The 17463-nt window shown below is 38.3% G+C and overlaps 1 protein-coding gene across 2 annotated transcripts in view; it reads left to right on the top strand.

Annotated features, from left to right (window-relative positions):
* The window catches only part of kdm1a (lysine (K)-specific demethylase 1a), a 68875-nt gene that overhangs the window by 33582 nt on the left and 17830 nt on the right, over positions 1-17463 (top strand). For both annotated transcript variants that reach the window (XM_060847243.1, XM_060847242.1), the window contains 7 exons: positions 514-648; positions 1854-1927; positions 2759-2870; positions 6291-6423; positions 8259-8446; positions 10127-10241; positions 12140-12267. In XM_060847243.1, coding sequence (XP_060703226.1) covers positions 514-648; positions 1854-1927; positions 2759-2870; positions 6291-6423; positions 8259-8446; positions 10127-10241; positions 12140-12267 — 885 coding nt within the window. The remainder of the gene's footprint in view (positions 1-513; positions 649-1853; positions 1928-2758; positions 2871-6290; positions 6424-8258; positions 8447-10126; positions 10242-12139; positions 12268-17463) is intronic.

Genomic DNA, 17463 nt, shown 5'->3' with positions numbered 1-17463 from the left:
AGCACAGTATTGCGGATGCTGGAAACCTGAAATAAAGAACAGAAAATCTTTAAAAAAGATCAGAAGAAACTTAGCAGGTCTGTAGCATCTGTCGAGAGAGAGAGAGAAAGTGTGAGAGAGAGAGAAGCTGAGTTAACACTTCAAGCCCAATTTTGAATCCCATATGACTCTTATGTTAGATGGGATTCAAAACATTAACTCTTGTTTCTCTCTCCATTGCTGCTGGACATATTGAGTTTCACTAGCACTTTGTTTATAATTTGCAGTTGTCTGTGACAATAAAGGGTGCAGAAAGGCATTTTAATTTCCATGATCATTGATCTGATATCTTAACTCTGTTATTGTCTACAAATGCTGTTTGAACTGCTGAAAATTTCCAGTATATCTTCATTATTTAATGACAGACTACATGTTGTGTAGGACAATGTCATTGAAAAGAATTTTACATGGGGTTATCCTATGTTCACCAGTATCTTTTGTCTCGCTTTACTTTTTTTTAAAAAACTGTGTCAGATGGTATCACTGAAAGAAAAGATAAAAGAGCTACATCAACAGTACAAAGAAGCCTCTGAAGTAAAGCCCCCACGTGACATCACAGCAGAATTTCTGGTGAAAAGTAAATTGAGAGATTTAACTGCATTATGCAAGGCAAGTCTTGTTTTATGTTTGTCTTGATTGTGTAGGGATTTGTGTGGAAATTTCTTTTTATTTGTCATTTTTCTTTTTGCTGGGTGGGGGAGGAGATTTGTCAACCTATTTTCACCCTTCTCTTGAAAATAGCGAAGTCTGGATTTTGGTGTGGATGTGGAGAAGAAATATAATAGTCTTATGTGAATGTCTTGTCATTTTTAAAATTACTTGCATCATTGCCTGCTGTTAGAACCAAAGGCTAATGATGGCAAAGGTGTGGTGCTGTACTGTGTTGTACTTAAAAAAGTTTTCCTTCTGACAATTTGAAGATCTATGCTTGCTTGCACCTACAGAAGCATGGTCACCCATTAGAGTTCTATGCATATATCAGAATTTGTAATGCAGTTCCAATTGCTAATAATCACCATTTTACCACCTTAAACACTTGTATTGTATTTGATTCACAGTGGCTATGCTCTTAAAGAAGTAGGCTTCGCGCTATGGGTTAGTGGAAGCAATATAAGACAAAAAGTTTGCAGGATGTTAAAAGTGAGTGCTTTGGGTTTATATAGCAGTAGAAAAAGGTAATGAAGTTCTATGATTTATCACAAACAGTAAAAGTCTAGGGATAAAGATGATCTCTGAAAATTCTAATGGTTGCTTGCTACAGTATGGGGTGCGACACTGTTGGAACGATATGGCGGCATAAGTGATGGAAAGAACAGTTTTTTGTTTGGATGCTGTCAGAGTTTGAGGAAGTGGTGAAAGCTAAATGCCAACATGGATAGTTGGGCTGAATGACTGTTTCCCTGCTGCAATTTCATTATTGTTAATAAAATTACTAAGAACTCTCCTTTTCACCTGAATCCAAACAGGGAGTACTGCTTAGCCAAATGAAATTATTTGGGGTAATCTAAATCCAGTCCAAAAGCACTTAAGTATGGAACAAATAACTCCTAAATCTGTTTTCACCTGAACAGATCACAGCATCGTTGGCATCGAAAATGAAATTAATGTTGGTGAATTAAAGTTTGATTTTAATATTTTGGTGAAGAGCAGCTTTTGCAAGGATCTTGATGCTAATATAACTAGTTCATAGCACAGTTTGGGCTGAGTCGTAACACAGTATCATAGGTAAAAGAAAGCAGACTTTTGCTCTAACATTCAGCAGCATTTGTTTTATGCGGTGATTTGACAAATTCATTTTACTTAATTTGTAATAGGAATATGATGAGCTTGCAGAAGCCCAAGTGAAACTAGAGGAGAAGCTCCAGGAATTAGAAGCAAATCCACCCAGGTATTTCCATTCATGTGCACGCTTTGCATGTTTTGAAATAATTTTGACTAGTGTTTAGGGTGTTTCACAATGTAATTGCCAGGTTTTTATCACTGTGCTGTAGTTGGGATGTTGGATTATGTGCAGAGCTCTGAACAGTGTTTGACTTGCCTTACTAGAGGATGTGCCTCAAATCACAAGTTTTTCTAAACATTGAAATGTATGAGTGGACTGATGCAGTGGTTCTCAAATGTTTTCGTCTGCTGACCATTTGGATGGGCGGGGGGGGGCGGGGGGGGGGGGGGGGGGGGGGGGGGGGAGCGGATAGGGTTAAAAACACCTTGCAAACCACCTATTGGTCCTACCTCACCATATTCAAGTAAGAAATTGATGAGCATACATTTGTTCATGATTATTTAATTATTAATTCACTCTAGAAACAAAAGTATAGATGCTTTCATATTATGAATGCTGATACTACAAGAGAACATTTTAATTTAAACCATCCTTGTAAAATCATATTTTTTTACTGAGAAATGAATGCTTGCTTCCATATTAACAGCACAAACATTGCTTACGAAGTTACATTGTCACACATGTCAACTTGCGTTGAGTTCACAGGAGTTGCCTGTTATCTAAGTGGGTGGTGGGGATGAGGGTTCTGGCATGTTTTCTTGATACACTCAGCTGTGGGATTGTACTTCAGTGATTTGTATTTTCGACCATCCAAGGGACCACCTGGAGAACCATTATGGACCAAACCTTGAGAACCACTGGCCTGTAAACTGTAACTTGTAATACCTTGGTAAATAAGAAGACAAGATGTTGAATTGTTTTTGAATTACATTTTAGTGATGTTTACCTGTCGTCAAGGGACCGACAGATCTTGGATTGGCATTTTGCCAACTTGGAATTTGCTAATGCAACACCTCTCTCCACACTTTCATTGAAGCATTGGGACCAGGTGAGTGAATATTTAACCATGTCTAATGCAGCACAGACTGGTGTAGTTGATATATGGATTTAAAAATAAATTATTGGTTTGGCAAATATGGGTATCATTGACTTGACCAGCATTGATTGCCCGTCCTAATTTCTCTTGATTTGTTAGTTTCATGGTATGATGTGTGATCTGTCATCTGCATCCTCTATAGTAACTGCATATTGAAACATTTGTTTTTTTCCCAGAATCAGGTGGCTCCTTTTTTTGTAATATATGGCGATTCTGGAAAATAGGTGGTTGCTCAGTCTCTGGGCACAGTGTCACAAAGCTAGTCCCCCTTTCTTTTTCTAAAGGCTGTTCCTTGACTCAAGAAGATTCTGTCCTTGATTTTTTTCAGAGAGGTAATAAATCGGGTAGGGCTTTTATCAGCCTGGTTTGGTACAGAGATGAAAAGGATTTTGAGGCATTTTGTTTATATGTATACAGATGAGACTTCAGGCCAAAGTGGTCTGTTTTAGAAGTGATCTGTATAATGAAAGGGGAGTGGTCAGCTCTCTAACTGAGTCGAGCAGGTTTAGTTCAGTCTTGAACTGGTTGGGAGTTCAACAGGGAGCTGTGTGGAAGCTCTCGCTCTTTCTTTTCTGCCCTTCAACTTCAACCTGTAAGCATGTGTTCCATTTATACTGGGTTTTAAACGGAGTTTGCTTATTGGGACTGTTGTGTATATTCGGAATAGCATAAATTAAGTCTACCTTGATAGGTTGAGTTCAGTAGGGGTTCTTTATTCTATTTTGTGTTCCTTGTGCAATTTTGTGAATAATTTTTTTGTCTGTTTTAAAATCTAGTAGTCAACTTAGCTAACTTAATCCGGGTAATTTTCACTGTACACTTACTAAACAAATTGAAAAGTTATGGTCTGAGTTGCCTGCTTAAGAACGTTTTGAGTGGTCTGGCTTAGTCCATAACAACAGTTTATAATTTCAGGAAAGAACATCATCCAGTCAGTCTATATTAATGTTTATTCTCCATGTGAGCAGTAGTCCTAATCACCTAGTCTACAATTCGCCCCTTTTTCGTCCATCTATAAAGGTGACCAAGAAATGATAGAGACAAAAATAAACTTTGCGAATAAAGTAGCAGGTAATATTAAAAGTGGACAGTAAGAGCTTTAACTGTATAAAAAGGAAGAGATTAGCAATGGTGAACTTAGGCCTTTTAGAGAGTGAAGCAGGTGAAATAGTAATGGGGAAGCAGAAAATGACAGGGGTCACTAAATACTTTACATCAGTCTTCACAATAGAGCGTACCAAAATTACTAAATTAAGTGACAAAAGGTGGAGGAAAACATAACACAATAGCTATTACTAGACGAAGAAGTACTAGGGAAATTAATTGGTCTAAAAGCCAACAAGTCCCCTGGACCTGATAGGTAGCATTCTAGATTATTAAAGGAATTACTATTGTGGATGCTGTACAGGTAATCTTCCAGTATCCTTAAGATTTGTAGATTGGAAAACCCCAGAGAATTGCAAAAGTGCTAATGTAACGCCCTTATTAAAAAAGGAAAAGAGACTATAAACTGGTAACTATTAGTTTAACTTTCCTTATTGGGAAAGTGTTAGATTCTATTATAAAGGAAGTAATAGAGCTTTAGAAATACTTGATATGATCAAGCAGAGTCAGAGTAGCTTCATGAACGGGAAATCATGCTTGACAGATTTATTCGAATTCTTTTTGAGGAGGCAACAAATAATGGATAAGGGAGAGCCAGCAGATGTAATACATTTGGGTTTTCAAAAGGTTTTTTGATAAGATATCACACAGAAGGATAGTTAATAAGATAAGAACCCATGGTGTTTGGAGTGTTATGCTAGCATGGATAGAAATTCGATAAACTCATAGACAGAGCTGGAGTAGGCATTTTCAGGATGGAAACCTGTAACCAATGGAATGCCACAGAAATCAGCGCTTGGGGCCACAGTTATTTACAGTATTTATTAATGACTTGGATGTTTGTGGATGACAAAAAAAATAGGTGGGAGGACAAGTCGTGAGGATGGCTGAGTCTACAAAATGGGCAAAAACTATGCAGATGAAATACAATGTGGGGAACATTTGAAGTTATGCACTTTGGCACAAGGAATAGAGGAGTTGAATATGATTTAATTAGAAGGACTGCAGAAGGCTGCAACACAGGATTTGGGGTCTTTGTTTATAAATCACAAAAGACTAAGTACACGTTCAGCATGTAATAGGGGTAGCAAATGGAATGTTGACCTTTATACACCACTCTCTAGGAAATTAATATTGGGAAGTTGTGCTAAAACTGTACAATACGCTATTCAAGCCAAGCCTAGCCTACTGTGAACAGTGTTAATCCTCTTATCTGAGAAAAAATATATTTGCATTGGAGGCAATCCAGAGAATGTTCAAAGTTGATCCCAGCATTGGATTTAGAAGAATGAGAGGAGACCTTACAGAAACAAATAAGATTCTCCGGGGCCTTGTCAGGATAGGTGCAGAGAGGTTTCTCAGAGCGCATAATCTCAGTGTAAGGAGTGACCTATTTAAGATAGTGATGAGGAGAAGTTTCTTCTCTGAGAGGGGCAATGGATTTGTAGCATTCTATAATGCAGAAAGTTGTAAAGGTGGGAATGCTAAGTGTATTCAAGGCTAAGATAGACTCATTTGCAGTAAGTGAAGGAATTTAAATTTATAGGGATAAGGCAGGAAAGTGGAGTTGAGGATTATCTGATCATTCATAATCTCATTGAATGGTGAAGCAAACTTAGGTCGAATAGCCGTCTTTAGCTCGAATGAGTACAAGGCGAAAAAGCTTTGTCTTGTCTCCTTTTAACAATATTTGAGTTATGCATTACCAAACAACTACTTTTTTAAAGTTCTCTTTCACTTTGTCTTCAAACCTTTTCTAATTAATGGCATCATGGTGCTCTTTTTCTCAAACCCTTATACACTAAGAACTGTATGTACTCTATATGACCCCTTCAGAGTTTTGAGTACCGCTATAAATGACCTCGTAATCTCCTTTGTAAGAAGTCTCAAATTTTCATATCTATCTTTGCAATCATTGCTCTACCCTGAATGCTGATTTCTCTTCGCATATTATAGTAGCAGATTTGCTCTTATTCTGTCCCTTCTCTATAAATTGTATCACTGGCAGCTTTTGTCTGATTTATATTTTGTGGAGTGTCTTCGGATGTTTTCTATATTTAAGTCATTTGTTTAAGTGCAAGTTGTTGCTTTTTGTTTAGGATGTGTATTTCTGAGCTGTTTGTTACACTGTACAATTGTATATGCAGATTTTGATTGAATAGGAGCAAATGTGGGCTAGCTAGTTTAATTTGATGTGACTTGAATCAAAGTAAATAAAATGATATTGCACATTATTTTCAGTGGTGTCATTTCCTGTTTTCTATTCAGGACGATGACTTTGAATTCACAGGAAGTCACTTAACAGTACGAAATGGTTATTCTTGTGTCCCCGTTGCACTTGCAGAAGGTCTTGACATTAAATTAAATACAGCTGTTCGACAAGTCCGTTATACGGCCTCAGGTTAGTTGATGCTAATCTTGTGTGAATTAATTTATGATAGAAATTCTAATGTTAAAAACCACTGATGTCCTGCATTTTGTTTTTGAATTTCTAAGTTTTAAAGAATCTCAATGATACAAACTACTTAATGATTTTTTTTATTCATTCATGGGATGTGGACATTGCTGGTTGGGCCACCTTTTATTGCCCACTCCTAGTTACCCTTGAGAAAGTGGTGGTGAACTGCCCGTTGAAGCACTGCAGTCCATATTAACCCACATTTACCAGTTCCCCTGTCTTTCTAGATGGAGTTGATTGTGGATTTGGGAGGTATTGCCTAAGGTTCTTTGGCGAATTTCAGAAGTGCATCTTGTGTTTGGTTTCTGTGAATAGACAGTACACAACGTAAGGTGCACAATATTTAGATCCTAGATTGCAAGACTGAGATGAAGTTAGGTGTAAAGGGCACATATTCACACAGATCTTTTGGATCAAGATGTCTGTTTTTAATTTAGAATACTGTGTAATCCTCATGGAAAACTTAGTTTGTCTCTTAGTACTTCCAAATGACCCCTACGGATTCTAAAGCTCTTTATGCTGATAGGCTTTTTTAAAAAAAACACATACTGTAGTGTTCCTTTTTAATTGTTCCTGATCATTTGAGAGATGGGAGATTTAAAAAGTGTAGTTTATAACGGAGGTGCTTTTGTTTAATGCATTGCAGAATTGGCGATGATACACACTAGAAGTAATACTACTTAACAATTATAAACACCAACCTGTGAGATTGAAAGGTAGATATATGCTAATAGGCTTTATACTTCAGATTTTGAATTCAGAGTCATGTTTATTAAATTAACAGGGACAAGACCAGAAACAGCATGTTTGTAAAAGATTATGTACCTATTTAACAGTGAAGGTTTGGAATCCTTAGTAGTTGTCTACAGTATTCTCAATTATCTTGTACCAACTTTATAAAACGCTTTCATTAGAAAGCTCAATTTGTGTATTTTCTGCACCTTTTCAGCAGTAAACCGTAATAGGAATTATGAAGAATGTATGTCACAAGATTCGGTTACATTCTTCTCCCCCTCTTATAATTTTAAACATATACTTGAAGAAAGAAGAGTTATAAAGGGTATCTTCCAAAATTATAATGAAGGTTCTGAAGTGGAGAAAAATAATGTGTTCCAAAAAGATCCGTGATCTACCTGTCAGGTCTTTCTGTGATAGCATTTATATTTGTTAAACTATTAGTAACACCTGGTTGTTCATTATGACTAACATAGGTGATGTTGTCCACCTAGAAAAGTAACTTGATCTACCTCTTTGAAGCAGCATTAAATGAAAGAATGTCTAGATGGCAGACTTGATGTCTGCTACGTCAGTTTAAGAAGACAAGTTATTAAGACTGAAATTGAGATCCTAGTCTTTTAATTGAAAGCCTTAATCCTCAAACATTGCTACCTTCATTTCTTGTTTGCAAAGGACATTGAAAAATAGTTAAGCATCCTATTTTATTTGTACATCTGTAATTTACTTTCCTATAACTTGACTGTTGGACTAGGGATGCAAAGTAAATTATTCATTGAAACCTACTGGAAGCTCTTCTGTAGATTGAAGTAAAATAAACGTGTGTGACAAGAACAGGAAGACTTGCACCTTTTGTTCCTCGATCATGTGGTGGGATGTTTTGCAGTTGACTGTGTGCTGAAGGAAAATTATAATATTGGTTTTGGCAGATTTATTCCACTTACAACGTTGATCAGCAGTAACTTGAGCAGTTATTCATTAATCTTTCTGGTCCTGTGTTCTTTACAATCATTTAATGCTAGGATTGCATTAATATTTTTCAGGATGTGAAGTCATTGCTCAGAATACTCGTTCAAACAGCCAGACATTTATTTACAAGTGTGATGCAGTTTTATGCACTCTCCCACTGGGTGTCTTGAAGCAACAACCTCCAGCGGTTCAATTTGTACCTCCTCTTCCTGAGTGGAAAACTTCTGCCATTCAGCGTATGGGCTTTGGAAATCTGAACAAGGTACACCATCAGTGCTCTGAAATTGAGAGACCAGTCATAATCTTTGTAAAGACCTTCACTACCCACTGAGAGGAGAAATTCCACAGCTGGGTCTGAAATGTACGACCTCTTAGTCTGAGATTCTACTTTCTGATCCTAGTGAGAACCAACCTTTTCACATCTACTCTGGCAAGTCCCCTAACCATCCTTTATGTCTCAACAAGGTGAGTTTTGACAAAGGGTCAGTTAGACTCGAAACGTCAGCTCTTTTCTCTCCTTACAGATGCTACCAGACCTGCTGAGATTTTCCAGCATTTTCTCTTTTGGAAGGTCATCTGTCATTCTTCTAAATTCCGGCAAGTGCAGGCTCAACCTTCAGAGACAGTCCCTCCATGCCTGGTACCAACTAAGTGAATCTTCTCTGGAGTGCCTCCAATGGCAATATACCTTTCTTCAGATCAGGCTCCCAGAACTGTTTGCAGCTGTGGTCTGACCAATATCTTGTACAGTTTTAGCAAAACCTCTCTATACTGCTTTGAAATAAAGACCAGCATTCCATTTGCCTTCCCTATTACCTACTGAACATGAATGCTAGTTTTTGGTTGATGGACTAAATTCCTCTGTTCTGTAGCTTTCTACGGCCAGTCTGCATTTAAATAATAATAATAATCTCCTCTATTCTTTCTACCAAAGTGCATAATCTCACATTTTCTCACATTATATTCCACTTGCCAAAGTTTTGCCCACTTGCTTAAATCGTCTATATCCCTTGGCAGCCTTTGTGTCTTCCTCATTGCTTACCTTCCCCTTTTTTTTGCGTCAACTGTAATCTTGGCTATAGTACATTCACTTTCCTCATCAAAGTCATGAATATATATTGTAAATTCAAAGTTTGGGAGAAGATTTGTAGCTCGGGTACTCGTTGTTGTGGTCCTGTTTGCCGAGCTGGGAGTTTTTGTTGCAAACGTTTCGTCCCCTTTCTAGGTGACATCCTCAGTGCATGGGAGCCTGCTGTGAAGCGCTTCACAGGAGGCTCCCATGCATTGAGAATGTTACCTAGAAAGGGGACGAAACGTTTGCAACAAAAACTCCCAGCTCGGCGAACAGAACCACAACATATATTGTAAATAATTGTGGCCCATCACTGATCCCGATGACGTTCCACCAGTTACAGGTGCTACCCCGAAAATGATAACTTTTCCCAACTCTCTCTTAGCTAGCCAATCAATGGTACCTGTAACACAATGGGTGCTTATCATAGCAAGTAGCCTAATGTCTGGTACTTTAGCAAATGCTGCCTGAAAATCAAAATATGTCACGTCCACTGCTTTTCCTTTGTCTGTCCTTCATGTTATCTCCCTGAGATAGTGTAGTAAATATGCCATGCATCACTTCCCCTTCATGATTCTGCTTGATCAGACTGTTTTCTAAATGCTCTGTTATTACATTCTTTTTATTTATTCTAACATTTTCCCAATAAAATATATTACATAATCTGTCCTATTATGACCTTTTTTGTCTCTTTCCCTTTTTAAATGATTTATTTTGATTCACTGGTAGATTCCCATTATTAGTTGTACTGACTCCCACTACTCAGTAAGTGTTAGTAGCTGGGTGGTTGTTCATGTACCATTACTGATCGAATTATGTTGATGATAAGTAATTTACCATCTGTTAATGCTCTCTTTGTGTTACTTACAGGTTGTATTATGTTTTGATCGTGTATTCTGGGATCCCAGTGTAAATCTCTTTGGTCATGTTGGAAGCACTACTGCCAGTAGGGGAGAGTTGTTCCTTTTTTGGAATCTTTATAAAGGTACTTGCATACCAGAAATAGCTTATTGCATACTAATGAAATCACTTTCTTTGACAAAAAAATGATATAACTTTAGCAGAGCAAATTTACTTTCTGATAATGTTATATCTTAATAAGCAGGCAACATTTGTGTTCTGCTCAATCAAATAATTAGAATTATTTTTCACTAGAACAATTGTAATCTCTCTAATCTCATTTTCTTATTTAACTATGCAGGCTTTAAACTGAAGCCAAATGTCCATATTTATGGAACTGCCCAAAAATATAATATGGTAATTTGGATGATAAATGTTGGATTCTGCACATTGTGTAGAGAGTCGGAATAGAACTTTACCACTTAGGTCCTGATCTCAGTATGACCTTAGTTCAAGTGTGGATAAAACAGCTGAATTCCAAATATGATGTGAACATGACAGCCCTTGACATCAAGAGCACATTCAACCAATTGTGGCATCAAGGTGCCCTAGCAAAACTGGAATTAATGGGTAACGGGGGCAAACTCTCTGCTGACTGCAGTCATTTTTGACATATAGGAAAATAGTTGTAGTTGTTTCGAGGCCACTCTAATCCTCAGATCATCTGTATGTCTCTATTAAGTCACCTCTTAACCACCTCCTCTCTAATGAAGACAGCCTCAGTTCCCTCAGCTTTTCCTTATAAAACCTTCCCTCCATACTAGGCAACATCCTGGTAAATCTCCTCTGCACCCTTTCCTTTGCTTCCACATCCTTCCTATAATGTGGAGACCAGAACTGTCCACAGTATTCCAAGTATGGCCACACCAGAGTTTTGTACAGCTGCAACATGACCTCATAACTCCGAAACTCAATCCCTCTGCCAATAAAAGCTCTCAGACTGTACGCCTTCTTAATGATCCTATCAACCTGGGTGACAACTTTGAGGGATCTGTGCACAAAGACACTGAGATGTCTCTGCTCATCCACATTATCCAGAATCAGACCATTAACTCAGTACTGTGTACTTCTGTTACTCCTTCCAAAGTGAATCACCTTTCACTTTTCGGCATTAGACTTCATTTGCCACCCCTTAGCCCAGCTGTGCAGCTCACCTATGTCCCTCTGTAACCTGCAACATCCTTCTGCATTGTTCACAACTCTACTGGAACACCTCCTTGCGGTACACCACTACTAACTGAACTCAAGGATGAACATTTCCCATCAACCACCATCCCCTGTCTTCTGACAGGTAGCCAATTTTGCTTGATCTGAGCTTTAATTTACACTGCAGCAATTCTTAAGTAGCTGAGCCCTGGAGATTGTACTTTGATCCAATCCAACAATCATTCCAATCGTTATTTTGTATAATGCTGTTTATATAATATGTTATTCACTATTTGAATGCTCTGAGTTTTCAACCAAATATTATTTAATGGCGGAACAAGCTTGAGGGGCTTATGGTCTCCTCCTTTTCTTATTTAATCTGTTTGTATTTTGTTGATGCTTTTGAGATTCATATTGTGCCTGTTGTATTGTGGTTCAAAGCTTCAGTTAATGAAAGACTGCTTGAAAATTTTAAATAGCCACAGCTACAGTTCAACAGCAACAATAACTTTTCCCCCAGCATGACTCCCTATTCAAGCTTGTTTACATTCTAAATCAACACTATTTGGAATAAGGCATACTTTTCTTAATATCCTACATTTTTTGACATGTTTGGATCCATTTGATGTATTCTGGTTCTAATAAATCCCTTTTTTTGATTCCCTCTTCCTAGGGATGTATATGATTCATAACACTCAGGTTTTTAATTATTTGGGCACCTTTTAAACCCATGAATGTTGCAGTTGCTCTGTAGTTGCACAAAATGTGGAACCTGCTGTCAGTAATCATGAGTACGTGGTTACATTTCTTTTGATTAGTTGTTTTGTTCATTGCCAGCTCCAATTCTACTGGCTCTAGTGGCTGGAGAGGCAGCTGGAATCATGGAGAACATTAGCGATGATGTCATTGTTGGTCGTTGTCTAGCCATCCTTAAAGGAATATTTGGCAGCAGTGCAGTCCCACAGGTATGAATGAAGCTGATTGCATTTCTTTTTGTGGTTTTTTTTTCCCAGATCTGTGTCTGTCTTGGTAAGAGAGTGATGGGGTGAAACAAAATGGAAAGGAGAGATAGTGTTTTCTAACTTTTAAGTAAAATTAATTTGCTATTTTTTTCCAAACCTAGTTTGAGGCCTTATATTTAAGTTGTACTCTCATCTTTTAACGTTTTGTGAATTCTGGTGGCAGTCGTAGAGGAGCTTTTGTTTTTAGTTGTTCACTGGGTAAAGGGATTGCTGGTTCGGCCAGCATGAATTGCTGACCCCTAATTGCCCAGAGGGCAGTTATGAGCCAACCACATTGCTGTGGGTCTGTAGTCATGTGTAGGCCAGACCAGGTAAGAATGGCAGTTTCCTTTCCTAAAGGACATTAGTGAAGCATATGGATTTTTCCAACAATTGACAATGGATTCACAGTCACCGTTAGATTCTTAATTCCAGATTTTTGTTGGATCCAAATTCATCTGCTGTGGTAGATTTGAACCCAGGTCCCTAGAACATTACCTGGGTCTCAGGATTAATAGTCCAGTCATGATACCACTCGGCAATCAATCACCCTTACATAAGATGCATGAAAGCTAACTTGTGTAGAAAGATCAGGTAAAATTGTTAAAACTTGTTTTGCTGTAGCTTTTTGCTGAGTGATGCTAGCATGCATAGTACACTCCGATATCTGATTAGAGGTTGATTGCTGCACTTAAATCTTAATCAGTCCCAGCAAGGCACTTTGCATACTCTACTGCATGATAACAAATGCAAAGTCCTAAGGTTCTGTACTAACACCACCAAGAACAATTCAGAAGAAAATCATTATGTATGTTACTTCCCATCTAAACTATTTAATTGTGTCAACCATTTAGCCAGGCGTTACATTTCCTAGTTGACAATGCGTATATCACAACCAGGAGGAAAGATAAATGCATTGATACTAAAGTGTCGAAGCTTTATCAAACCACATGAAGTTATAGGGCAGGCCAAGAAAAAGCAAGATGCTCCACGTAAAAGCATTTCATTTTGGTGTGATTTGAATAAAGATGAATTGATTGTGATTGGAAGAACAGAACGGAAAATATTCTTTAAGTTCAAGCATCTACCCAGTGCACAGCTCACTAGTGAAGTATATATGAATTTATGAATAATTCTACATACAATGATCTACAATTACATTTGCCTTTCTAAATCTTTTAAAGTGCAATCTGTACCTTTTTGTCACCAGTTCAGTTGCTGTGTTCCATTTTAATCCAACCAGCGTGGGAAATATTATTTCAGGCAAGACTGAAAATATATCAAATGGCAAAGAATTCACTTGAAACTTTCTGCTGATGGGAAACTGTTTAGAAACAAGATTTCAGAGTGTGCTGAAAGGTGCCCTGTTGTTGGATCTAGTGTCTCTGCAGAGACTCCTCAAACATTTAGCAACTTTATTCTTCGCTGTAGGAAGTTTCATGCTGAAAATGTCTCTGCAATGTATTGTGTAGCTGCCTGTAGACTTGCACCTTTTTCCTGTTTCACTCGGGTCTTCCTATACTCTGCATACCGTTTTTCTTAAATTTGGCAAGAAGTGTCGAGTGACATGAGAGCCTCCTTTCTTATTCAAGTACGGGTTTTGCTCTGATTAGCATTGCTTTTCTTTTACATGGTAGACACTGCACTGAAGCACATTGGACTCTATTTGAATGTGATGTACACAAAAAATGAAATTCCTTAGATTAAGGGATAATTGATGTGCATTTATGGTGCCATAGAGTAGGCATATTTTGTCTTTTTTTTTCAATCCTAGGAAGAGAAATGTATTCTTGCTGTGCAGTGTTGCCTACATCTACTCTGCAAAATTTGAAATAATGTTCTTTTCTTAATTGAATTCTAATTTTGCCTGCTCACCCTAAGGGGTGGAACTGCTGTCACTGCTTTCAAGTTTGATCTAGCTGCTTTTTTCTCTGCAACCCAAGAACATTTATTTAGGTGTCCTGTCTGATCTTGGTTGCAAAATGTGTGATCATATTCAGTGAAAATATTATATACTTTACGCATGTACAACATTCCTTTGGCCATACCTTGGAGTACACTTGTATTGTAACTTGAGGTCATCCTTTACAGATCATCTTTTGGGTTTCCACACAGAATTCAAGGAACATTATGTCAAACTACTTTACCTTTTAGAATAACACACTGCTTTTAATATGATGGAGTATAACATACATTTGAAAGATCAGTCCCCTGAAATGATGTAGCATTGCTCTCCATAGAGCAGCAGTGGTTGTTTCCATTGCCGTAGTGTTTTGCACAGGAAGACAAATCGATTGTCACTGCTCAAAGTTCAGGCTTTGACAGGAAGTTTGGTATATCAACCATATCACTGTTTAAAATTAATCCATACGCTAATCCGTGGCTGAGCAGCAACAATTAAGCCAAATATGTTCAAAATTTACTGCCATGTGAGAAGAATTTGGTCCATCATTATCATTGAATGTCAACACTTTTGAGCCAAGCTATTCATTATCTCTTTGGTGTGGTTGTTATGGTTACTGTCATTTCTATTGTGCACTAGAATGCATGTGCAGTTTCTGAAAATATATCATACATTACTTATGGCTGTTAAGATTTAAATCAACTAATACATTATTAGAATGCAGAACATAGAACATTACTGTGCAGTATAGGCCCTTTGGCCCTGATGTTGCACCGCCCTGTGAAACCAATTTGAAGCCCATCTAACCTGCACTATTCCATTCTCACCCACGTGCCTACCATTTAAGTGCCCTTAAAGTTGGCGGGTCTACAATTGTTGCAGGCAGTGCATTCTGCTACTCTGAGTAAAGAAACTACCTCTGACCTCTGTCCTATATCTATCACCCTTAATCTGAAGCTATGCCCCATTGTGGTAGCCATCCCCATCCGAGGAATAAGGCTCTCCCTGTCCACCCTATCTAACCCTCTGATTATCTTATATGTCTCAAATAAGTTACCTCTCAGCCTTTTGTCTAACGAAAACAGCCTCCAGTCCCTCAACCTTTCCTCGTAAGCTCTTCGCTCCATACCAGGTAACATCCTGGTTAATCTCCTCTGAAACCTTTCCAAAGCTTCTGAATCCTTTCTATAGTGAGGTGACCAGAACAGCATGCAGTACTCCAAGCGCGGCTGCACCAGAGATTTGTACAGCTGCAGCATGACCTCGTGATTCTGAAACTCTATGCCTCTACCAAGAAAAGCTAATACACTGTGTGCCTTCTTGACAGCCCTGTCAACCTGGGTGGCAACTTTGAGTGTCTATGTACATTGACACAAAGGTCCCTCTGCTCATTTATACTGCCAAGAATCTTACCATTTGCCCAGAACTCTGCATTCCTGTTATTCCTTCCAATGTGAATCACCTCACACTCTTCTGCGTTAAACTCCATTTGCCATCTCTCGGCCCAGCTCTGCACTTTATCTATGTCCTTCTGTAACTTCAAACATCCTTCAGCACTATCCACAACTGTATCGACATAAGTGTCATCTGCAAATTTACTAAACTATCCTTCTATGCCCTCATCCAGGTCATTTATAAAAAGGACTAACTGCAGTGGCCCCAAAACAGATCCTTATGACACACCAGTAGTAACTGAACTCCAGGATAAACCTTTTCCATCAGCCACCACCCTCTGTCTTCTTTCAGCTAGCCAATTACTGATCCAAACCTCTAAATCACCCTCAATTCCATGTCTCCATATTTTCTGCAATAGCCTACCATGGGGAATCTTATCAAATGCCTTACTGAAATCCATATACACCACATCAACCGTTTTATCCTCATCTAGGTGTTTGGTCACCTTCTCAAAGAACTTAGTGGGGTTTGTGAGGCATGATCTACCCTTCGCAAAACTGTGTTGACTATCCTTAATCAACTTATTCCTATTGAGGTGATTATAACTCCTATCTCTTATTATGTTTTCCAACATTTTACCCACAACCAAAGTAAGACCCACTGGTCTTTAATTACCAGGGTTGTCTCTACACCTGTCCTTGAACAAGGGAACAACATTTGCTATTCTCCAGTGTTCTGGTACTATTCCTGTAGACAGTGACAACATAAAGATCAAAGCCAAAGGCTCGGCAATCTCCTCGCTGGCTTCCAGGAGAATCTGAGGATAAATCCCATCCGGCCTAGGGGATTTATCTGTTTGCACAATTTCCAGATTTTCTAACACCACATTGTGAATCTCAAAATCTCAATCCCATCTAGTCTAGTAGCCTGTTTCTCAGTATTCTCCTCGACAACATTATCTTTTTCCAGTGTGAATACTGAAGAAAAATATTTATTTAGTGCTTCCCCTATCTCCTCTGACTCCATGCACAACTTCCCACAACTTCCTTGATTGGCCCTAATCTTACTCTAGTCATTTTATCACTTGTATACCTATGTAAAGCTATCCGCCAACAACTTCGTGACCCCTCATCATTTGTTTTAGCTCTCTCCATAGGTCTTTCCTGACTACCTTGTAACTCTAAATCGCCTTAGCTGAGCCTTCACATCTCATCCTAGCATAAGTCTTCCTCTTACTCTTGATAAGAGATTCAACTTGCTTAGTAAACCACACCTCCTGCGCTTGACAACTTTCTCCCTGTCTGACAAGTACATAATTATCAAGGAGACACAGTTCCTTGAATAAGCTCCACATTTCTATTGTGTCCATCCCTGCAGTTTGCTTCCCCATCCAGTGCATCCTAAACCTTGTCTAATCACATCATAATTGCCTTTCCCTCAGCTGTAGCTCTTGCCCTCTGGTGTTTACCCATCCCTTTCCATCACTAAAGTAAACACAACTGAATGTGGTCACTATCACTAAAGTGCTCCCCTACCTCCAAATCTAACACCTGGCCGGGTTCATTACTCAGAACCAAATCTGGGTGCATTTTTTCTGAGGGGTATGATATCGGATATTTACGTCAGGTCAAATTTTCTCATTATTGCATGTAAGGAGGCTGCTTTTTTTAAAGAGTGTACTTTTTTCTTCAGAGTAACAGATTTATGTTTCATACAAATGCACTATGTAGTATGAAGAACAGTTATTAGGTCTTCACAACTTCATGAAATTTAAGTGACGTAAAACATTATGCATTCCATGTGGTGGTGCCGCCATGTACATGGTGTGAAATTAGATTGAAAGCTAACTTGTCAATGCAAAG

The sequence above is a fragment of the Hemiscyllium ocellatum genome, chromosome 30 (genome assembly GCF_020745735.1).
Source record: "Hemiscyllium ocellatum isolate sHemOce1 chromosome 30, sHemOce1.pat.X.cur, whole genome shotgun sequence".
Classification (NCBI taxonomy): Eukaryota; Metazoa; Chordata; class Chondrichthyes; order Orectolobiformes; family Hemiscylliidae; genus Hemiscyllium; species Hemiscyllium ocellatum.
This window is presented reverse-complemented; position numbering and strand designations above follow the sequence as displayed.